The sequence below is a fragment of the Podarcis bocagei genome, assembly GCF_964188305.1.
Source record: "Podarcis bocagei genome assembly, chromosome: 3".
NCBI lineage: Eukaryota > Metazoa > Chordata > Lepidosauria > Squamata > Lacertidae > Podarcis > Podarcis bocagei.
This window is the reverse complement of record NC_138127.1, coordinates 32,717,954-32,742,595: the sequence shown is the minus strand read 5'-3', so window position 1 is coordinate 32,742,595 and position 24,642 is coordinate 32,717,954. Positions and strand designations below refer to the sequence as shown.

Below are 24,642 nucleotides of genomic sequence, written 5' to 3'. Positions count from 1 at the left end.
GTTTTTAGAAACACTTAATAAAGCCAAACTGTGGTGCAGAATTGTGATTACAGAATGGTTTGAACTTAATTGCTATTACATAATGCCTTTTTATTAGTTGCTGGTTTGTGTTATGCGCGCACACATGCGCGCACACACACACACACACACACACTCCTTCAAAGAGAGTTTGTGAAGCAGAATATGGAAATAGCCAAGATAGCTTAAGGATTCCTTTGAAGAAAAAGCCAGTGGTGAAGTACTTGCAAATGTTAGATGTAATGGCTGTTGTAGTTTGCACACAGCCTATAAAATCATTATTACTAATATATTCTTTAAAAAATTAAGGGGGTAGGCAATTTTATTTTGTTAAAGATGATGAGAAAACTCAAACAACTCCATTTTATTATTATTGTTAGGTCATATCCTAACAATGAGGGAGGCCTGGAAATGAGGTCTCTTGAGTGATGCTCAACACAGCCCTCTCTCCCTATGCAAAGAGCCTGTCCAAGATTCTTATATCCATTGGTAATACCTTTTCTACCCCTGGGTGATTTGCTGGGTATGAGAGAAGAAAATGAAATATTGAACTAAGGCTTTCTTTTTAAAAAATTAAAAAGTCAGATGCTTTGTGAGAAAATTAGGTATGTGTTGAATTGAAGTAGGGACCCCTGAAGTATTTCAGGACACCTTGGCAATTCAGGCATTTTATTTAATGCAGAAGACAAGTGTATTCTGAAAGCAAAGAGAGTATCTCTAATCTGGCCATAACACTACTGGGGGGTTGACGGGAGAAGGGCAAGCAAACACCAGAGAGGGAAGAGAGCACGTAGGAAGACCTCTTCTGTGACTCGCAGGTCAATCGTGTAATCAAGGCCAGCCCTCCCATGAGGCAAAGTGAGAAGACCACCTCAGGCAGCAGGATCCACAGGGACGGCAGATCCAACTCCAATGAATGCATCACTTGCTGCTGCCGCCATCACTGCAGTGTCAGCAATGGCTGTGATGTGCTCATTGGAGGCTAGATCCGCCTCCTCCTTAGTAGCCTCACCCCCATACTGTCTCTACAGCGGTCTCTTGGCTGCTGGTCTCCTTCCACCCTTGCTCCAAATGTAGTTTTGGGTTCCTGGTGTAGATCTTCACTCACCCCTTCTTCCCTGGTGGGTGGTTCGCCTCAGGTCTTGGACTGGCCCTGCCTGTAATCCAGGGTAGCTGGATATTCAGCCATCAGGGAGGTCACGGTGGAGCAACAGGACTTTCTCCGCAAAAAAGCTCGCGAATGCCTCACAGCTGTGGGTTGAATTTGTGCTTAAATTTGGTTGTCCTCCTAAGGACATTATTGACCTAATTATTCTAAAAAGTTGTGCCGGGCGAGAGCTAGCGGATGCAATGGAAGCTGCAAAGTAAGATTTCTTAGCAGCTTTCATAGCCATCTCATAGGCTTTCATAAGCGTCCTATAAGATGTTCTTGAGGCTCCGTTGTGAGTCCGTCGCCATACTCGCTCTAGCCGTCTGAGATCCCGCTTCATTTTCCGGAGCTCCTCAGTAAACCAAGGGGCCCATTTCGACGGGGTCGCAGAGGGCGCTTAGGCGCGATCTCATCAATGGCTGCCAAGAGCCGGTTATTCCAGTCCTCAACAAGGTCATCTAATGAGTCGCCAGGAGGAGCAGGGTCCCGCAAGACTTGTCGGAATCTATCAGGATCCATCTGTTTTCGCGGACGAGCCCAAATAGGTTCACCACCCGAGCAGGGGAGGAGCGGGAAGTCAATCTTGGCTTTCAGAGCGTAGTGATCAGACCATGGCACTTCCACAGGGGGGAGCATGATCACATCTATGCCAGCCCCAAAGATCAGATCCAGCGTGTGGCCTGCTTGATGAGTGGGGCCCAAAACAAACTGGGAGAGCCCTAGTGTTGCCATGGAAGTCACTAGGTCCAGAGCCTGTGAAGAGGGAGCAGCATCGGCATGGACGTTATTCAGTTTTAAGATACCTTTTTGCATCAAAAGAGGCTTGTGAAAAATATAGATTAACTAATTGAAAGAAACAGTACGTCTGAATCAGGCCTGACATTGTATGTACAATGCTAAAACAAATAAAGAAAAAATAAAGAAACAAAAAACCTGGATGAAACGGACTTGGACACCTAGGGGAAACTGAGGAGCCTCTGAATTGTTCTGGGCCAAATCAGGTGGTTTTACAAAGCATCAAATCTGGATCTGAACCAAATCTTATGGTTGGTGCATACTTTTACCTAGGTAGTCAGACACTTGCATTCAACCTGTGGTTAACAGTCAGTTTCTTATGCACTTTCCCAGACAGCAAAGGCAACCAAGTTACTTATTAACTAGAAAGAAATGGTGAATCCATCATAGCTTGCAAGTCCACAGTAAGACTTAATGCACCTGCTTCCATTAATTATTCAAAGAATTTCAGGAGCAGTTTAAAGTTAAGCTTTGCATTGTTTTGTTTTATGTCAAAGGAGGCATTTTAAAACAAAATTTTAATTGCTAATGTGCTACAATCATGTTGAGCTTGGCTTGTGTGCTTTTTTCTCAGTATTTGGCCTCAGGCCAACATCTTTTCAAAGATAATCTAAAATGTATTGTCCTGTTTCTATTGTTTCCAATGGGGGTAGTTTTTATGCAATATCAACCTATGTCTCTGAGTGTGTTACTCAGGCAAGATCATGTCTCTGATATCCTTAAAATCATAGTAGAATGGTAAGGACAATTAGTGTTTCTGCAATGCAAATTATACAATATAATGAATTGTATCTTGGGGGGGAAATATTTGGAGGTATATTTGTATGTTCCTTTTCTGTGTTGGGAAGAAAACAAATTTATATTTACTATGGGGTTTTTTGGGGTGTGGGTATGATTCTGCCAAAAGGGAAAGATACAAATGGAACTGAGAAGAATAAAACATTTCTGTCCAGTGTTTAATACTGCATGAATAGCAGGAACAAAAGTCACTTAAACTGATGCAGTTACATTGATTATAGTTAGAAAATACCCAAGTACAGGGTGATTGAATCTAGCCCACAAAAATGAAGGGAACCTAGCAATCTATGTATATGTCCATGGCATCATTTGTGTACACACTACAGTTTAGTGTGTGTTCAGTGTGCTCCATGTGCTGTTTTTGTTTGTTTATTTATTTGTTTGTTTTAGCATTGTACATACAATGTCAGCCCTGATTCAGACGTACTGTTTCTTTCAATTAGTTAATCTATATGTTTCACAAGCCTCTTTTGATGCAAAAAGGTATCTTAAAACTGAATAAATTTGCACAAATGAAAGGTGTGAATATTACCTATCTTGCAGGGATGGTTCCCCACCACAGTGATGCTTTAGTGGGTGTGTACCACAGGAGAGCATCTGCTCTAAGTAAAACTTGGTTGAATACCACCAAATAATAATGATATGATCAGTGCAATTAATCATGATTCTATCATTTCAGTTTCTGGTTGCAGAGTTTGAAGGTTTTAAATATCAGAGATGTCAAAAAATATTATTTGTATAGTACAATTCAAGTACATGGCCTCTTACAGAACAACGTAAGCAAAAAAAGAATACTGTATCTGTGCATTTTCCTAATGACCACAATTTATTATTACAGTACTCTGAAGTTGACTATCCTTAATGCAGAAATTTGTATCTTCCCCCTTTGCGTGTGTGAATGTACTGTGTCTAATAGAAAGTACACAACACTTGGCATTTAACTTTTTATTGACTTGTGTGTGTGTGTGTGCGCGCACACACACACACACACACACACATCCTTAGGTGCTTCCGAAAGACTAAGTCCTTGCTGGGAAACAATGACCATGGTGGGGATATGAGACAAATCTGTTTCCACCTCCTAGGTGGAATGCTAGGAGATGCTGTAGCTGTAGTCGTACTGCACTTGGGGCAGAAACTGCTTGCTTGATTATAGGAGTGATGTAAAAGAACCTAGACATAAATTAGGTCATTGCTTACTTCAAGTGTCAGTTTCTCATGTTGTTAAGGGAAAAGAGAGAGTGTAACTAATATAGCACTATTACAGCTCATATCATAGGATGCCATAGAGCACTGGTCTTCAACTGGTGGGTCACAGCAGCAGGAGGGTTATTGCCATGCAAGTATGTGGTAAAAGATTAAGAAATGGGTTCCTAAATACATGTCCTGGTTGAAAGTGGGTTCGAGGTCTGAAAAGGGTGAATATACCTGCTGTTGACAATGGATAGAAGAACTACATTTCAGGAGGAACATTCCTAACAGTTCGAGGGACAATGTTCGCTAACTGAAAGGCGGTTGTTTCATCTACCTAGTTTGCATGTCCTCCCCTTTGTGGGAGGATTAAGGCTAAATGTGTTATAGAAACATTTGGCACAACTAAACTGAGATGTAAATTGCTGTGTAGTACAAACCTAAGGACTCTACTTACCCTACGGTGAAGCAATCATCAAACTCTTCCATATGGCGCAGTTGAGGCTAATATTTGCGCTGGTCTTAGCACATGATTAGGCCCGCCTGTAACATTTCTTTGCCACCCAAGGCTTATATGGATTCTAGAACAGTCTTTCACGTGTGTGTAAGATAGCATGTTGATCCATATCAAGAATAAGTGATACCATAAAGAAAGGTGATATCTTTTTATTGGACAAATTTCTGAAGTTCAAGAGGGTCCCATTAAAAAGAAGAAGAAGAGTCGGCATCTTTTTGGCCATTATACATTTCACATTTTCCGATGCCTCCTTCAGGACAGATGGCATCACCTTGAACACTTATACTGGTTAATCCAGAGCAGTTTCAGAGCACACCATACATTTCCATGGAAATTTATTATCTCGAAAAAGTTGTCCCCAACTTCAGAGGCCGGCCACAGTTAGCCTCTAGTGAATCACCTTTGCCTACTGACGCTGCTTTAGAAACAGGCTTGCAGCTACATGGTGGCAGATGTGCCCTTGCCTCTTTCTGCAGCAACCAGGCAAAAAAAGAAAAGAGAAGGTGATTTGTACACATAAGCTCAGTGAACATAGGAAACACTTTGAGAATTGAATGGGTCATAGCCCTTTGAGCAATTACTTTAGGGCAGCTCCACATAATTCAATTGGATTCTTTGGGGCGGGGGGAGGTATTTGGAGGAGCCCATGTGTTTTCTAGGTGTCACCAACTTGCGATTGTTCAAGGAAATGTATTTTAAAGTATTAAAAATTGTTTAGATGTCTGCTGGTAGTTTGTCTTCTTTGTGGAAGATTTCGTTAGGTGTTGGCTGCTTAACTGTTTAATAGTTCTTAGCTGAAAGTGCATTCCTGCCAAGTTCTTGTTATAAGAGCTTTAGGAAAGAAGAGCCAGAAATGATAGCGATCCTGCTTTATGAGCAGCATTTCCCCCTACTGTGTCTTAAACAGGAATGATTCACTCCATGGAGAAAACTGTACACCACCACTACCAGCAGTAACAACAATGAAAGAGAAAGAGAGAGAGAGAGATAAAGACATGATGTGGTGAGCAAAAACCCCACATAATCCAGAACCACCCCAGAGATAAGAATAATAATAATATTATGAGAAAGCTAAAGCCCATTAGGGCTAGTTGAATAGATAGGGGAGCATGTGGAATTTGGATGCCTTGTGAAGGGAAGGCCGCATTCTTCTATCCGACTATCAAGCAAGTTGTTCCGTAATTAAAGGCAGCTTTGAAGCAACGTTGTCAGGGGGTGGTTGGAAGGGAGGGGAAGAGCATCTCCCCAGTCTTCTTCCTGTAACAAGAAGGAAGAAACACAGGCTGCCTCTGAACCTTCATATGCTGCCAAAGATTTCCAACAAAGAGCATGTTTGTGAGAGGTTTGTTTTTTTTAAAAGAAAACCAAAACATGTACCCCATCAAGAGAAAGACAGACATACTGGCTGGCTAGGTACGCAATCATCAAACCACTTACACCAAAGTATCCCTCTGAAATCCGTGAGCCCATTCCTAGGACGAATGATATAAGAACAGCAGCAATTAGGTGCATGTTTAGTCATGTAGATTTGAGCATGTGCTTGTATTGGAAACACGTGTGTGTGTGTGTGTGTGTGTGTGTGTGTATGTGTGCACACTGATACACACATGCATTATACTTCTATGCTTATACCCAAAATGCTGATTGTACTTCATATTGTGTTGTGTAAGCCGTGTTGAAAAAAATGTAGAGCGGGATATAATTTATTAATAAAAATAAAAATAATAAAAAATAAATTATTTAAATAATCGCCACCACAAGATGAAAATACTCGGGCCAGCATTTTCATCTCTGTTTTACTGATGGTGAGCTGAGTCTGAATCACAGCAATTTGCCTAAGACAACTCTGAAGCTGTGTCTTGAACAGAAGGCATCTTTGCTTATCGTTTATGCTCTTATCCATCATGCTGCAGCTGCTAGATGAATGTGAATAAGTAACATCCAATATGTGCATAATGTGTACATTACTGGGATAAAATGGGAACTACCCAGAGAAAATGGCTAAAGTCAGAAAAGGCTTGGTTCTCCTTAGACCATATATGGTTTACGTAAAGATTCTCTAAAGAAAAAAACGGTACAGGTGAAGAACGTGCCCATTACTTTGAAGGGTGCAGACAGACATACACATAGTGTGTGCTATTTGGTGAGCTGGGTAGGGTTCCAATCTACTGCTGTCGTACTGTATCTCAGATATAACAGACATTGTTTAAAAAACATTTTTTTCAAGAGGGCGGACTTAAACACTGGTTGTTGTTTTTTTAAAAAAATGATTTCTCCTGGCCCCGAGTTTGTGTCTGAGCGTGTTCATACGCATATGAAGAAGACAGCATAGGTGATAAGAGAGCTACATTTCGCCAGTCCTGAAAACAAAGTCAACATTTCTGGGCACATTCCTGATTATCAAGACAAGAAGGATAAGCATCACAACTTGAAACGGGTGTTTCTGTGCTTAGAAAATCTGTTTCACGCCAATTCTGAATCCTAAATTATCTGGGTAACATCCCCACCTTTTCATCCTGTGAACTCTTCCATTCTTAATGTATTTCTAAACACAGATTGCATAACACAGTGAAGTCATCATCAGTGATATGGAGAACAGGAAAATAGGAGGACACACACACAATTTATGTGTGAAGTCTTTTTCAAGAACCTGGAGCTGTTTCTGATGCAACCATTTGTGATCTTTGTTGAATCTGGGAGGCTTGCTGTGCAATCCTAGGCATATTTATTCTGAAGAAAGTTCCAGTATGTCTAGTGGGGTTTTCTTTAAAGTAAGTGTGCGCAGGATTGCAGCCTTGGATTCTGATTACTACAGCTCTCATTTGAACTGTACTGAATCTTGATAGAGATTGTAGCAATTTTCAAGGGTGGTGGAATTAGAATATCCCTCCAAAAAGAAGTAGTGGAACAAAGCATGCACGATCCAAGATAAGTGAATATCAGTGCAGCAAATGCCTCATCATGGAAATGAGAGCAAACTTGGATTTAAAAAATAGATTAGACTATAAATATCAACATAGGGACATGCCACTTGAAAATTCTTATTTAAGTTGAAACCTAGACAGCTGCTGTTCATATACTACATCAACCTCCCTAAGGCGACAACTCAGTCTCATATGCCAAAGGAGCATCAACATATCTCAAAGGCTACAATATTCCTTTTAAGCTACACCAACTGGAAAGTCACTACCACAGTTCTTTTGCTGGATGAGGATCAGGGCAGGATTTTTGGGAGCTGTAAAATGATAGAAATAGCTACTGTGGGACAGGCACACACAGCTCCTATTTTGGGGACTTGATTGTTTCAGCCTCTGCTGATCCCCAGGTATCAACTTTGTGGACAGGTATCATTGCAGAGATGCGGGTGGTGCTGTGGTCTATACCACTGAGCCTTGGGCTTGCAGATCAAAAGGTCGGCGGTTCAAATCTCCGCAGCATGGTGAGCTCCCGTTGCTCGGTCCCAGCTCCTGCCAACCTAGCAGTTTGAAAGCATGCCAAAAGTGCAAGTAGATTAATAGGTACTGCTCTGGTAGGAAGGTAAACGGCATTTCTGTGCACTGCTCTGGTGTCAGTGCTCCATTGTGCCAGAAGCGGCTTAGTCATGCTGGCGACATGACCCGGAAAAACTGTTTGCGGAAGCGGACAAATGCCGGCTCCCTCGGCCTGTAAAGTGAGATGAGTGCTGCAACCCCAGAGTCGTTGGCAACTGGACGTAATGGTCAGGGGTCCCTTTACCTTTTTTATCATTGCAGAGCAGGTGAGTGAGGTTGTGGCGGCTAGAATACCAGAAGCTGCTTTGTGGAGGTATGCAGAGGCTAAGAAGAATGGGAAACACATGCTGGGAAACTGGCTTGAGCTCTGATTCATGCATCAGGAACACTGATTGCGGAATGACCCAACACCAATACTCTTCCTGACTCCGCTGCGGACAGTGGAACAGCAAACTCACCTATCTACTGTGCACACTATGTGATATGCAAACTTGGATGAATAGTAACTTCTCCCACTGCTGGTTTAGAAGATTGGGACAAACTGCCTAATAGGTAACACAAGGCATAGGAGAATTCCCACACCTGCCTGCACCGCACAGCTTTCGGTGCTTAATGTATGTGTGATTTCAAGGGTTGGTCTGTCTGACTACCTGTAAAAAAGCTATCTGCAAGTGCGCTCTCTTTAGAAATAGACACACATCTGCTGTGTATGTTTCTGCCTTACATTGTGAGTACATTGTGCTTTCGTAGGGCATATCTGCTGTCAGGTTCAGACATAGCTGCCTTGGTTAAACTTCAGCATTAAAAAAATGGGATATAAATTATTTAAGTAAACTACAAAATCCCTACATGGAATCCGCATCCATACAGGAAATTGTACAACCCTGATAGGTGAATCATAGCACATGTAGAAATAACTGCATGCAGGCATTGTGTGTACAAGCTGAAGCTCAACTGACTGCCAGCTATGGCTTCTTAAGGGCACATAGGATCATGCATCATACTTCAGAGATAGGATCTGAATTAGACTTCTATGTGGGCATTTGGTGATGTGTAAAATGGTCCCATGAAAGCCTGAACATTACTATAAAGGCTTTTGCACATTTTCCTATATTGCCTCTTAAAGTAGCCAGTCTGGTGCCCTCCAAATGTTTTATACAACTTCCACCAGCCCCTGCCAGCATGACTATGCTGGCAGGGGCTGATTGGATTCATGGTCCAAAACATCTGGAAAGAGCCCAGCTGACAAAGGTTGTCTTGAGTCATTAACACATGCAGCCATTAAACAAAGAGCTGTGCAATCTTATCTATCCTTACTCGGTTTTTGGTTTTATGTTGTATTTAACAAAATTGATCTACCGCTTGATTGTAGGTGAAAACTCTAAGTGGTCTATAATAAATTATTTCAAAACAAGTCCTGTTGTATTAAATGGTCAGCATATGTAGGATTGAAACCTTAACAGCTGTTGGGGAAATGATTGTTTTCTGTTGCAGGCACAAATACATTGCACGGCCCACCAATGTGTGGCAGGGCTCGATGCTGGGACATATTAAGTAATAAAATAAAATAAAATAAAAAGTGTATAAAAGTGATCCAGAATATGAGTTGAGGTACATTGCCCTCACCACTGAATAACTGCAGACAATTTCTATATCTACCTAGAACAAATGCATAATTAACTTATGGAATCTGCTGTCACAATATGTAGTGATGACCTCTGGCTTAGGTAGCTTTCCTATCCAGGATAAGACTGTCAACAGTTTCAACAGCTATTAGTTAGGATAACTAAAGGGAACATTCCTGTTTAGAGCCAGTATACCTCTGAATAATACCATTTGCAGGCACCCAGCAACAGTAATAGTTTAGGTTTTGGGGTGGTGGTGGGGGGGATGGCAATTCTGGAAGTATCTGTCTGGTCCATGCTGCAAAGAGGATGCTTGCCGTGCTGAACCCTTGGTCCAATCCAGCACAGGTTTTTCTCTTGTTGTTAAGGGGGTGGGGAGCTTTCCGATTCGAGAGTATTTCTAGATACAAATGAGACCCAGTTTGAAAGAAGGAAGAAGGAAAAGGCACTGCATTGCAAAGGCTTCCACTGGAAGACTTTGGCCCAGATCCTAACACCCACTGCAGAAAGCTATAGGGATGAAAATCAGAAGAGATCTGTTTTGAAAACGAATATACCTTCCAGCCAATGTCACGATTTTGAATTACAAATGTGTGGGAATGCAAAGTCGAAAACAGAAAGAAGCTAAGAACTACTACATCTATGAAAGCATTTTGAATCTGGACTTAAAAACAAAACAAAAGCAACCTTTGACCTTGCTGGCTGTATTTTAAAATTATACCAGATTTATAGGCAATTCCAATGAAACCAAGGGACTCACTGAACCAATATCCTGCCCCGTTGCAATGTGAACTATGGAGGGTGCATATGGCCTTAAAACAACAACAGAAATCCCTGATCTGTTCCAGATCTGTGGAGAGAAGCAAGAAATAAACAAGAGGAGGTGATGACGGGAGGGAGACGCTCTCCCCCTCCCCCCTCCTTCTTTTTTAAAACCACCTCATGTTTCTTCTCCTTTTAACCTTTCTGCTACAGGCTGGCTTCAGACATGAGCGGGTTTGTCTTGAAAAGCGATTATTCAAACCGACATATCCTAATCGGCAAGTTTATTTCCGAACTGGACAAGGCGCGGGAGGTTAGACGCCTGGATTTTTTTTTTAAATATATATATATATATTCTCTCCCCCCGCCCTCTCGGCCGCTGCCTCTGTTTGTTACAGCAAGTTACGCTCGTGTCCGCTGTGGGGCGCCCGAGTTCCACTCTTTTATTTCCCTGCAGTTAAGGACGAGAAGAGCGCTCCCAGAACAGATGCTGTAGTGAAGGGAAAGAGGGGAGGGGGGCGTGAATCAAAAGGATGGGGAGGGGGGTGGGGAGAAAGAGGGCAGGGACGGGGTGGTGGGGGGGAGGGAAGAGAGGCTTTATTCTCTAATACACTCGCTGGGGAGACTTTGTTACAAAACAGATTCATGCGAGAAGGGCAGGCGGGCTGTGTTGTACAATGAACTCCCCAGGGAAGGATAAATCCAGGGACGCAGAGAATGGTTATGGCAGAGAGGGGCATTTGGCTGGCTCAAAGCCTCCCACCCGCCCCTTCCTCCCGCCCTCGTCCTTTCCAGGCGCTCTCCCGCTCGCGATTCTGCTGGAGGAATATTTGATCTCCTCTGGAAAGTAGCCGCCAGACGGGCAAGCCACCCCAGCCGAATTCTCCCTTCCCTGCAACCCGGGGCCTCGCCTAGGCCGTCCTCTTCCCCTCGGCTGGGCTGCAGCGACTTCTACAAGGCCATCCCGCCCCCCACTCCTTTTTTCCTGGCGCTGGAAGCCTCTGGATCCCTTTCAGCGCAAACCCTCCCCTCTGTCTCCCTCCGGGCTCTTTGTGGGCCCGGTGGGATGAATGGGGAGGGTGGGGGGTGGACGAGAAGCTGAGAGCATGTGGCTTGAGCTTCTCAAACCGTGGAGGGTCCACCTGGTTTTCAAAGCAACCAAGAGCTGCAGAATAACCCAAAGCAGGCCCGAGCAAGCTTGAAAGGGAGTTCTCAGAGAACTCAAGCCTCCAGCCGCCTCCACACGCCTTCTCCTCCTCAGCCAAAGCCTCACAAAGGAGCTTAGGCGGGTGGTTTTTCCTGGTGTGCATTAAACACACGCAGCCACACACACACTCACACTCACGGCCGTTTATCCCTCACCTTTAGGTACAATCAGCGAAAGTGGGGGTGTGTGTGTCAGTTTTTCATTAGGCTTCCCAGCTGATGGAAGAAGGGATGGGGGTGAGGGGGGTGGGAACGCTTGTAAGACACATGAGCAACTGGGTGATCTGCAAAAGTCAATCAGGAACTCTCTCCCTTTGCTCCACTGTAGAGAGGCGATGTATTAAGGGACAGAGAGAGAGCTAAAGTCTGGGTATGAAAAACACATCTACAAGATCCTTCCAAATCCACAGTTTTAAGAACTGTTGGAAGCACAGGCGAGCTAAGGAGAACAGTTTTACTCGCCTAACCGCAAGCGCTTCTTTCAGTCAAGTTCCCCCAAGGTGGAGGTGGATGTAAGAATCAGCCGGATTTCCCAGGGAAAAAGACAGACGAACACAGAAGGAAAGAATGTTTCTGCTGAATGAGAAGTATAAGCTTCGCAACAGTCCTGTTTTAAGAGAACCCTGTATTCGGCTGGTTAGTTAGACAACAAATTCATGCCTCTTCCGCAAAGACATTTTTCAACGCTGCTCATTTAAAAAAGAAAAACAGGGAAAGAAGAAATATATTTAAAAAATGTAAAATCTCTTCCCCAGACTCGGCTATTGGCTTTTTTTGGGGGGGGGGGAGAGAGAGAGAGATGCATGGGCAGGGAGAAGTCTCAAACAGGATTAAGAAATTAATTATAAGTCCCCTATAGATGTAACACGTTTGATGAACTGATATCAGATAATAATCACATTCATTTCAAGCTTATGAAACAGATTTCCAGAAATATATATACTTAAGATAGCTCTTTCTAAAGTGAGCGTTACAATAGCTGAGAGGAGAGGAGAGACCTTGGGGAGGGGAGCAGGTAGGAGAAGCTGCAGATTGTTGGTCTGGAGGTTGGTTGAAATAATAATAATAATAATAATAATAATAATAATAATAATAATAATAATGCAGAGGGATGGGACACGCACATACTATCTCTCTTGAGTCTAAACTCCGTATCCTTAAACATTCTACTGTATTCTGATGTCTCCTAAGGTTCTTTATGAATTTGGCCCATAATGTGATGCATTTTGAAGGCGTAAATGGAAGTAGTGAGAGAACCTGCTCACAGAGAGCGTTTTCCTTTTTTCCAAAAGGACTAGCACGAATCCATGCCTCCTCAAATCAAATCGAAACCATTGCAATGCCCTAATTAGAGTAATTAGAATAATAAGGCTGCCTATATGTGGTAAGACAATGTGTACAAACAACTTTATTTAATGTATACTGCTAATCAGCGGTGCGTGCGTGCTTGAATGCTTTAGTGTAATAAAACTCACCCTCGTCCGCCCAAACAATCAAATACAAATTAGTTTAATGATTGTGCCTGCTTGAATGTCTTCGAAATCCACAGGCGGAGGGAAATAAATAGCACCATCCTTGTTTGTGCGTCTCCCCTACTGACCAAGGAGCTGGTGCCTCCGTGGACTTGGCAATGAATGACTGGAGGAGCCATGAATGAAGCGAGCAGGGACGGGCAATTAATGAATGAGACGGGCTGCCGAAAACTTTCGCTTAGAAGTTCCTTGGGCCGGCTAGACTTGGAAACCAAGCCTGGAGGGTGGGGAGAGGCTGGGCCAGAATGGGTCTGTTCTCTTGGCAGGGGCGCGAGGGGGATAAAAGAAAGATCTGCAATCGGGTGCACACTTTCTGGGGAGTAAATGCCACTGAATAACATGGGACTGGCTTCGCAGTAAACTGGCAACAAGACCAGACTCGATCGTCGAGTCACTGGCAGGCGGACGTTGCATTAGGAATTTAGGAGACAATTTCTTTCCGGCAGCAAAAGCCCAGCGATGCCTACACTTGTCTCTCCCTTGGTCCTAGATCCTGGCAACCATCCTTCGCATGATTCAGTGCAGTTTTAGATCTAGCCAGTTCCTCGGGATTGGCGCAAAAGCAGTGATAAGGACGACAACACGGTTATCGTGCACATTCTTGGCGCTCAAGACTGCAATCCTAAGCATGTCTACTCGACAGTAAGGACCAGTGGTCCCAAACGCATTAATTAAAACATGGCGTGATTTTTAAGTTGGTCCTCTGTATTCACCTACCGAGATCTGTGGGACGACCTATAACTCCCACCCCTTTTGCTGGTATCCTGCTAAATCCAGCAGTCAAGGCAAAATATTTGGATGTCTACCACCCAAAACTGGATTCAGAGGAGTAGCAATTCCAAGAGTATTTACTTAGCAGTCATGTCCGTAAGAATCCACGAGACTCGCTTTCTAGTAGAATTCCAAATCCCATATTAGAGCAATACGTTTATTACGTTAATAATTTTACTTCCCAGTAAGTTTATGGGTCGTCAGTTGTCTGAATGCCCGCTCTTGAGTTTTAACAGCTTTGCAGAAAAGTGTTCTGAAAGTCTTTTTGAAAGACCCATTTCCACTCGTCAAGTCTTCATTGACTGACATTCAAGTTAAATTCGAAATATGTTTGCATAGTACTACTAACTAGAGACATTAAGGTGCCTATGGTGGTCTCATACACAAGAGCAGAGGTGTTTTGTTTGTTGGCGATGCCATTAATAAACTCGTTGGGAGCTCAACAACGTCTTCCCTGTTCAGAACTGCTAGTTAGCCTACGATGAGGAACTAGTTTAGAGACAGTGTTCAAAAACTATTCCCACTCGGGAGAAAGAAAGGAGGCCATGACATTTTAAGAGGTCCCCTTTAGAGGTCTCCTTCACGGTCCTTTCAGCTATTCCGCTTTTCTTTTCTTTTTTTAAAGCATAATTTCTTTGCTCACTTATTTCTCCCTATGGTTTTCAGCTTTTCGCTTTGGCAAAACACATTACTCAAATGTGGCACCATATGAAGCTAGCTAAAACTCCAGATATCAGATGTCATTTGCTAAAAAAATTCCCTTTGCAATTCAATGGTTTGTTGTTGCTCCCCCCCCCCCCATTGGAAGTGGAGAACAGGGTGTCAGATGATAAAGTATAACCATTCTGAAAGACCTAGGAGTTCCGTAAGGATAGGTGAATCCTGCAAGGATGCCAATATAAGCAAAAGAAGCTGTTGCAAATCGACCTTTTATCGTTCTAAGATACCCAGAGTGTATGGAAATCACCATGGTTTGCTGATTTGTGGCCGAGCCAGCACTGAGCTGGAATGTAACATAACAAATAAACGGCCAATAGACTTTAATGTTATTTACACTAATATTCCAGTTCTAAATTAGACAGAAATTCCATTGATTTAAAAAACCCTTTCTTTTCCAGCTGTGGCTTCGATCCAAGCCCTGTTTACTGTAATGGGACTTTCCCTGAAAAAGTGGGTTGAATCGCCAGTTACATTAATAGGATTTTTTTTTTAACGGTTTCTTGATACTTAAGTATCAAGCATATTTTTTAAAATCATATAAAGAATAAGCTGTCAAGTTAAAGTATTTTTTTAAAGTGTGCTACGGACAGGGTGATTGTGGGTTTTTAAACATAAACATCTGCACACGTGTGTGTGTGTGTGTGTGTGTGTGTGTGTGTGTATTCGACCTTCAAGCTGGTTCACAAGCAGCCGAGTGCTATTCTGCTGGCGTTTGATCCAGCTGCTTAATTCTGTCTGAAGCATATTATTCTCTCAACTGTATCAACTCTCACCACAGAACTTTGTTTCCAATAAAAATGTGCTTTGCAGCACGATCCTACGCATGTTTATTTGTAAATGACTCCTACTGAGTTCAGTGAGATTTATTTCATTCATGGGATTTTAAATCCTGCATCTTAAACCTGAATTTCATAGAATTTGCATGTGATTGTAGTATTTCTGCCCGATACTATGCATTTTCCCTAGAAGTAAAGCCCTACTGCGTTCAATGGGGCTTACACTCAAGTAAGGAGTGTAGTCTTAAAAATTCGAACACAATCTAGGGATTGAGAAACAAACTAAAATGCGGCCATTGTTACCTGCCCAGGAATGAGAAGCCTCTATCTTCCTCAAGCCTGCATTTAATTGCAAATTATGTTCATTTCAGTGCAATCCTAAGGGTTTTATTTTTTATTTAATTATTAGATTTATATACCGCCCTTCATCCAAGATCTCAGGGCGCTTCACACGAAGTAGGACCTATTGATCTCAATGGGACTTATATCCAGAAAAATATGGATTTGACTGCAGCCTTTATACTGAAATGCCGTGGCATTCTCCTTGCCTGGGTGATTTGTCATCGCTTGAGACATAATTACAGTATCCTGTTTAAAACTTTAAAATAAAAATATAAAATTCTGCATTCATAAAGGATATTTTACAAGGAAGTTGTTTTCTCCAGTAATATGCAGTTAACTTACTGTTGTATGGTACACATAATGTAGCATACACACCTGCTAACTCTCAGTTATCACTTTCGTTAACGCTTTGGTGTCTGCCACATTTGACAAGTGAAAGTTACACCCTCGCTCCAAAATCCCTGCAATCTTTCCCAGTTTCAAGATCCGTATCTATACCGCGTAACCTTTCTACTTTTACCAGGTGGGTAAAAGGCTGCAATCCTAAGCATACCTACCAGGAAGTAAAACCCTGGAGCTCTGTGGCTCGTACTTCCAAAGAAGCAAGTCTAAGATCCGAGCGGGGTGGGGAATTGTATTGAAAGACACTGAATAAAGTTTAAGAAAAGAGGCGGGTTTCTATTTGTCTGTGAGACGGCCTTTCTGTTCTCTTGTACATTCAGAGAGGTCAGAGCAAATCCAATAGGATTTAGCTCAAAAATTCAAGTCAGGCTAGGAAGTTTAGAAACGGTGAGCCTTTTTTGTTGGTATTATTATTATTATTCTCAAGTTGTGCCAAATTATTGCCAATATTCTTGCCTTCCAGGATTTATAGGTAAGTCAGAACCAGCAAATGGGAGAGGGGGCAGGAGGCAAGCAGCGGTAAGCGCCCGCGTTGCTTTCGACTCCGGATCGCAAGCAAATGAAGTGGGAGTATTTTTGACGGCAAGGAAGCTGAAATCCGCATGGAATGACAAGCAAGCAAATTGACTTAATTAGTTTGTGGATCGAGGTGGTCAGTAGTCAGAAACAGGCTGCCTCCATACAAAGGCCTCGTGGGAAAAAACCTCTTTTTTTAAAAAAAAACCCAGCAACGTTTACATATGCATTTATCACATGGGCCAGAAAATGTAAACATCAACCGTGGAACTTAGAGAAAGAGAGAAGGAAAGAAGGAAAGAAGGAAGGAAAGAAAAGAAAGAAAGACCATCCTGACGGAAAAGTTTCTCATTTGAACAACTAAAAACACTAGAATAAAAGAAACACTGGGAAAACATCCCCTCTTTTCTGCTATCCAAAAGAAAAGAAAGCAAAATATAAATACATCTCCTGTTCGTCTCTACTCCTAGTACTTCCTTATTAGGCAAGGCATTGAAGCCAAACTGAAGCTCCGTCGAAGAATGAATCGATTTCCAACTATTATTGTTTGTAGAAAAGATTGTTATCACTGCAACTTCCCCATGCCTCTCTTTATTCAGATAAACTCTCTTCCTCTCTCTCAAGCCACTTTTGAAATTAGGATTTCAATCCCAAGCACTGGGCCTTCTCGTCCACAGTTTGATACCAGATCCTCGCATCTCTGTCAATTCCTGCAAGAGATGAGGGCATGCTCTTATTTTGCTATTGTCTAGAGACGCTCAGAAGCTTTTCAGAAGCGTCGCTCACACCTTGACTAGCACCCAATACTTCCCACCGCTCTCCTGGTATTTATTGCTATTATTGGGACACCAGCTCCTCTTTCCACAAAACCTTGGTGACAGTCTTTTAAGAGGGGAGGGGGGAGCACAAAAGCAGAAAGGAACAACAGGACTTCCCTTGTTGACAGTTAATACAAGGTGACGGTGAAAGGGAACCTCGACGGTACCTGACCAGTTTCCTCCTCCTCGATTAAAGATATGCTCCTCAATATCCCTAATGCTAAATCCTTGGTTGAAGCGCCCTGGGTGAGCTCCTCTCCCAAAGTAGTTTCTCTCTGTCCCAACGCTGTAACCATCACCCAGCAGTTCTATCAATATAGGCAGGAGGCTCAAATTCTTTAGCGGGCGAGGAAGGGAAAGGCTTCTTTCCAAACTAATCCTTTCAGATATGAAAGCCAGGCGCTCAACTAAAAATCACACCTGGCCCAACCAAGCGTCGCGCACGTGATCCCACCACCACTCCAAACGCACACACAAACTCGGGTGGCGCGCGCGCGCGCGCAGGGGGAAGAAGCAAAAGATTCCATTTCCAAGACCATTGAAATGTCCTGCAGAGGGCAGATGCTGCCCAGCTTTCCACTCCTCAAACAACCCACCCCCTCCACTATTAAAAAAAATACAGACAATTCAGCGAGCTATTGACCAAGGGACATTCAATCTATACCCAGCTTAAACATTTTACCCATCAGCATATCTGCGGTCACAGAACACTCCTTCTTTCTGTCACTTCGTTTCCAGACTATTGATAAGATCATTTAGCTGAATCTGTTTGGGACGCGTGTAATATTGACTAGGAGTTAGAAAAGATGATTAAATCTAATAAGCCTGGAAACTATCGTTAAAAGGGGAAAGGCGGTGGTGGGAAGACTTAGGGCGGAGTGGCTGTGGCGTTGGTGGAGTTTTCTTCTAAAAAGCCAAGAAACTAGGCAAGAAGGTGTTAGTATCCAAAACATGCTAACGCTGAAGATGCCACCCCACATCTATGGGAAAAATAGGAAATGGGCTATTGACGGGCATAGCACCCAATAACCTAGTCATGTCCACAAGGACCTAAACAGAAGCTCCACAGAAATGTATAGCGGGATTATAGCCGCCCCCTATAATGTTGTTCGTGTGCGCACACATTAGCAATCTGAACCACACCCAGCTTGGGCGAAAGCAATTTGATTTGAGCTGGCGTGCAGTCTATCCAGTCTTAGTTGGAAAGCCCAGGTTCCATTGGAACGAAACTTCCAGTTCCTGTATTCACTTTCCTGAGGGTAAAGTTCCATTGATTTCAAAGGAACTCACCTCCAAGAGACAACCTTTAGGGCCGCGGGTCCAGTTAGATTATAGCACTTCAGCTGAGCTGTTCCTCAGTTGGGGATCTGGCTGCATCTCTATTGTAGAACCTACACTGCAGCGTAGAAATTACTCCAAAGAATAGTTTATTTGTTACTTGAAAGAACGAAAGCGTCGCATAGCCCACGGAAGCCTTTCAAATGTCTAAAGAAGAACTGGCAATCTACCTGACAAAACTTTGATTTGGAAGGAGACAAAATGCACATGGCTAAGCAAGACTGACTAAGGAAGTCCAAGATAAACAACCGCATGTTTAGCGTTAAAAGAGCTTGATTAAAAATAGTAAGAATGCCCTGTTCCTTTAAAAACAAAACACTTAGGCGTTGGGCTACAGTTATCCATCCACCGGTTATCCCGTGGCGATAGTGCTGCAGTGAATCCCATGGACTGCAATGGGATATCAACGAGCCTACTCTAGAGAAAGTGGTTTGCCCTTCAACTTAATATAGTCTTGGTGGTTTGAATGGAACTTTTTACTGCCAAGTAAGTGTGAGAATTTATGATCGCAGCCCAAAGCGGCACACGCTACATCGAAAACCCCAGCCCAGCGACTGACAATGAGAACATGTAGATGCTTAGATTTTGTGTAACCTCCAACCAGCTATATATTTCTTCGCACACGCGTTCCAAGAGAAACTGGTTCCCAGAGCATCCAAATATACACACTGCGGTGGCTTCCAGCATTAAAGGCCGAACCTTGGAAAGACAATTGTGCCTACCTAACAGTGTTCCTTCCCGGCCCACATTCCTCCTGCACTCTACCAGCTGCCATAATTATACCAGCGAAATCTGTCAATAGATTAGGCATACATTTTATTCCAAAATGTCATGGAGTAAGAAGGAAGGACAGAGAATGCAAGGCAATAGAAAGGCTAGATTCTATTTCTTCCCACATATTTCCCATTTCCAAAGAACTATGTCGCCACTCTCAGTACTATTTCTTTTTTGTTTTTTTTAAAAAAGGGAAATAAAAGATATGCCAATAACTCGAACAAACTATAAAGGTCTTGTGTATTTCTGTTTTATGTAGATAATAAAATATTACTTTAACATAAATATATAAGGATCTCTGCGCTTTTATTTTTCCCCACAAGCACATCCAAATGTACCAAAAAACAAAGTATTTCTTTAAAGAGACTGAACCAAAAAAAAATATTACATCCCATATAGATTTTGTTTGTTTGTTCACCTACTCATTTAAAGCTACAGAAAAAACAGTTTCCAGAACCTGTTTGCTTTAAAAGAAATAAATATACATTGAGGCAGCCCACTTAAAAATGATATGAAAATATTTCCCTGGGTAGCATTAAAAAAAAAGAAAAAAAATAGACAAAGAAAACATTTAAACTATTTCTGCATTTCAAAGGACAAATATTAAACATATATACAGAGTGGTAAGGTTTGTGTGGTAACTTTGTTTTAAAATTTTAAGTAAACTTATTGGAGGGTTTAGAGGATCTGCTTCCCCCAAACTCCTTCTTTTGACCTTACCCAGATATTAATAAGTGTCACTGCCCCCCCCATTTTGCCACTTCCACTGCCCCAACCTGAATATTTTTAAAGAAGTTTGACCCCATACAGTAATCGACAGCAGCTCAATACCATTAAAGAGAAACCAGTGTCCATATAGTTTTTTAAAGGGGGGGGGGACACTGTTGCAAAAATAGAATAAAGGCCCAATGAATAGGCTTCTCAGAAAGCTGTATTTGTCTTCTCAAGGGGAAGTGGGGAGGAAAAAAAAATCTGATGCCAGACACTGGCGCTTAGAAAAACAGTTGAAGAATATAGTATTAATAAATCCCACCTACTTCCTCCAATGTTTATCTGAAAGTTTCTCTGAGAGAATATTTCATTGGCCTCAGAATTCTCAAACACTCCACTAGGCAAACTTTGTAAATATTATTTTTTAAAAAGTTATACAGACCACCCCCTTTTTGTGCTGAGTAGATGTTTCAAAATATGAATATGTCACTCTCACAGTTTCATGGGTTACCCCCTCCCCCTTTGCCCCAATATAGAATATAATATACAATTTCAACTTCCCCTTCCTGTCTTCCCTCTCTAGAGCCTTTTGCTTTTTGGAAAGTTAACCATTTTTTACCAAGCAAAATGCAGCTATTAAATGACTAACACAAAGGGGACAGGAAAAAGACAAATTGAAAAATGGCATTTTGGTTGCTTTGTTTTCCCTTCATTTGGCTCCCTTTGGAGAAAAGAGAAAAGGCCGACAAAGTTAAACCGGTCCTTTTCATGCCACATGTTATGCTGAAGTCTCAAGAAAGGACGTGGGATGCATCTAAAATGTGAGAAGAAACCTTAAAGAGAAATTCACCCAGCTGCATGTGGCCACAACTCCCACATACTGACCACTGAAAACCAAGTACAGTACTTGGATTTTTAAAGCAATCCCCATAGAAACATTTACTTGGAAATAAGTCCCATTGATTACAATGGGGGAAATCCTGGCTACCTTCTTAGTCTTAACCTCACTGATTTCAATGGGTTTAATCGTTGCTTAAAATTCCTCCACTCTCTTGTCCAGAGCGTACTTCATACAATCCCACATCTTTGCTGAAGTAAGTTGGAAACCTCCCATTGAGATGAATGGGACTGCAGTTCTTAGACCGCTTACATTCAATCCTGATTTTTTTCAGGACATGATGTGAAAGCAAGTCCCACCTAAAGTGGGTGTCACTCTTGGAACTGAGTGTTATCTTCTCCCAAATGGAAATGATGCATCTCAAGATCACAGCCCAGAGCTGCAACCTTGAGCACCTTTGCTTAGATCAGTGGAACTTACTTCCAAGTGACGATCTTAAGGATCAGAATGAATGTTCTTGAGCTGAATTTCAACCCCCACCCCATTCCAAATTTAAAAGCAGATGTCAGCTTAGGGCAGAGCAGCGCTGGACAAGACATACAGAGAACTTTCTGTACAGGATCTGTGAAGCTAAGCATTAGTCTCTCTTTCTCTCTCTTTCTCCCATCTGACACTCCACCCCCCCCAAAAAAAAACTTGTTAGTTTCTTTCAAAGTGCCACTTTCTGCTGGAAAAGCATGAATGGGTCCCTCTCTCTCACTCTCTCTCTCTCTCTCTCTCTCTCTCTCTCTCTCTCTCTCTCTCACACACACAACACACACACTTATAATCTTATTTCTGCGAGTTTCTAATTCTTCACGTGCCTTCCCCCAGTCCTGCCCCCGTCTCCGTTTCACTCACTCATTCACACAAACACCTACCTTGCCTTGCAGCTGGGGGGGGGGGATACATATCCACAGCCACATTTCTCTGTGTGGGAAGTGGCAGTTGTTTCTTCCCCCACCTCCTTCTCGTCTCTGTCCTTTTCTTAACGCTTCCCCTCAAGATCTACTTAACCCTAAGGAGAGCCCAGCTTCCCCCACTCCGGAGGTTAATGATGGCAGAAAAAGCAAATTAAACATGACCTCCGCCGAAGGCTGACTCCAAAACTTCGCGTCCAACAACACAAAGAGGAAAGGCAAAGGCTTACACGGATTTTTGTACATTGTCCCACCGCTGGCCAGCAAACACATACACACAGAGAGCAAAATGCAAGTCACCTCCAGACAGAGGCAGGAAAGGGAGAGATTTGTAAACTTCTGTTTCCTTGCAGTGCAAATTCAGACGGTTTCTCCTCTCTCTCTCTCTTTACAAGAACGGCATAACCCTTCTACCACCTGTCTACCACATTTGCCTTTGTATCCGCGCCCCCCACCCCCAGCCAAAGCAACCCAACCTAAAGCGCGCTGCAGAGCATCGAAGCATCATCTTCCCTGCTTTCCTTCTAGGCGCCTTTGGCGAAGACCCCACCAAGTATTTAACGGGCAAGGCCCCCTGCTACAAAAGGCCGGCCGGCTTTCGCCTATACCCAGAGGGGGGAAGGTTTTGTGCAGCGCCTTGACATTTGCAATGGGGCGTCTCTCTTATCTGCCTGCGCCTGGATGCAACGAAGAGAGAGAGAGAGAAAGAGAGAGAGAGAGCGGGGGAGAGGTGGAAGGGGCAAACATGCACTCGCTTCTCTGACACACACATCCATATACTCACTGCACTTCATTGCCTGGTTATTCGCCTGTAAAGGTCAGAAACACACCATTCATTACACACTTTGCTACCGTTTCAAGGATAGTTCAGTGCATTCGCCTTCCTTCCTTTTTTTGTTTTGTCTGCTTTTTTTTTTAAAGGGGAATAGGGAGAAAACAATCGAAAGAGTTGGAGGAGTAAGGGGTTCGAGGGAAGGGGCCAGGCTCGGCCCCCCCAGTTCCCCCCTGCTCCTCCTCCCCCGCCGACGGCGGAGTTCACTGCACAGGAGTCTGTACCCCGTGGTGTGGCGGCGGCGTGTCCCTGCTGGCCCCATACACGTCCTCGGCTCCCGGCAGAGTCCCTCCCGGGGGAGTCATGCGTTTCTCTTTCTGTCTCCTGTTACAAAACCACACGCGGACCACCTCTTTCTCGAGCTGGAGGCTGTCCGCCAGCGAGGTGATCTCCTGGGCGGAAGGCTTGGGGCACTTGAGGAAATGGCTCTCGAGGGCGCCCTTGACGCTCACCTCGATGGAGGTGCGCTTTTTCCGCTTGCGCCCCTGCGCCGCGATCTTGTCTATGCTGGTGGGGCTGCCCGACGACGAGTCCGCCTCCTCCAGCCACTTGTTCAACAAAGGCTTCAACTTGCACATGTTCTTGAAGCTCAGCTGCAGGGCCTCGAACCTGCAGATCGTCGTCTGCGAGAAGACGTTGCCGTAGAGCGTGCCCAAGGCCAAGCCCACGTCCGCTTGGGTAAATCCCAGTTTGATCCGCCGCTGCTTGAACTGCTTGGCGAACTGCTCCAGGTCGTCCGAGGTCGGCGTGTCCTCGTCCGAGTGCGCCTCGTGGTGGTGGTGCGGGTGGTGGTGCTGCTGCTGCTGCTGCTGCCCGTGCGGGTGCTGCTGCTGCGGCTGCTGCTGGGAGAGGTGGTCGGGGTGGTGAGGGGGCTGCTGCTGCGGCGGCGGCTCCTCGTGGGCGTCCCGCAGGCCGTGGTGGTGCATGCCCGGCTGCCCGGAGCCCAGCATGCCGTTGACCGTGAAGCCCGGCGGCTGCGAGTACAGGAGCCCGCCCTGGCCGCCGCCGTTGGACGCAGCCATGCCGGGCGGCAGGTGAGCCGCGCCGCCAGTCCTCCACGCCACGGCAGCGGCCACGGCGGCGTGGTGGGTCCCGGCGTGGTGCACCAGGTGCGGCGGTCTGCCTTGCTGCTGCTGCTGCTGCTGGTGATGCTGCTGCTGCAGCTCGTCCCCCCGGCCGCTGGCCTGCACCACCGAGGGCTTGATGTCCTGCTGGCCCAGCGGGCTGGTGGACCAGGGCGAGTCCCCTCCGCCGCCGCCGCCGCCGCCTCCTCCTCCTCCGCCGCCTCCCCCTCCGCCGCCGCCGTGGGACAGCGCCGTGATCCACTGGTGAGCGTGGCTGAGCGGGTGCCCGTTGCTCTGCAGCGCGTAGTCCGCCTGCACCAGCGCCTGGGCGTCCCTGTAGCCGGCGCCCGGCTGCATGCTCCCCGGCGGCTCGGCGTGCACCATGGGCGAGCTGGAGGTGAGCAGGCTGTAGTGGTTAGACGCTGTGGTCGCCATGACTCTCCGAGCCGGACTGAGGGCTCCGCTTAAAGGAGCCGCGCATTTGACAGCTACTTTTTCGCCTCGGGCTCCTCTCGCCGCTCGCTTCCCCCGCAAGTCCGCTTGGCAGAGCCCACTGCAAAGGCACGCGTCCCCGCTCCTCCCTCCCTCCGGCCCCCATTGGCTCCCTGCGCTTTGATTTACGTGGAGACCTCTAGCAACCGGCGCAGGGGGAGCCTCCCATTGGCCCCGGCCCTGGCGCTGACACCACGCCCCCCG

The 24,642-nt window shown here is 44.5% G+C and overlaps 1 protein-coding gene across 4 annotated transcripts; it reads right to left on the bottom strand.

Moving 5' to 3' along the window:
* Positions 1-4,602: 4,602 nt before the first annotated feature.
* POU3F2 (POU class 3 homeobox 2) lies at positions 4,603-24,497 on the bottom strand. Of its 4 annotated transcripts, none has more exons than XR_014005990.1 (2): positions 19,491-24,497; positions 4,603-5,726 (listed from the first exon to the last, which is right to left on the bottom strand). XR_014005990.1 is itself a non-coding variant. In XM_081186642.1 (2 exons), exons 1-2 carry the CDS (start codon positions 24,379-24,381, stop codon positions 5,652-5,654), a joined length of 1,350 nt encoding a protein of 449 aa, XP_081042768.1. In that variant the 5' UTR covers positions 24,382-24,497; the 3' UTR covers positions 4,603-5,651. The 4 variants fall into 4 exon arrangements, 3 of the variants coding, with proteins under 3 accessions (XP_081042768.1, XP_081042769.1, XP_081042770.1); XM_081186642.1 differs by having other exon boundaries at positions 23,107-24,497; XM_081186643.1 differs by having other exon boundaries at positions 23,335-24,497.
* Positions 24,498-24,642: the final 145 nt, after the last annotated feature.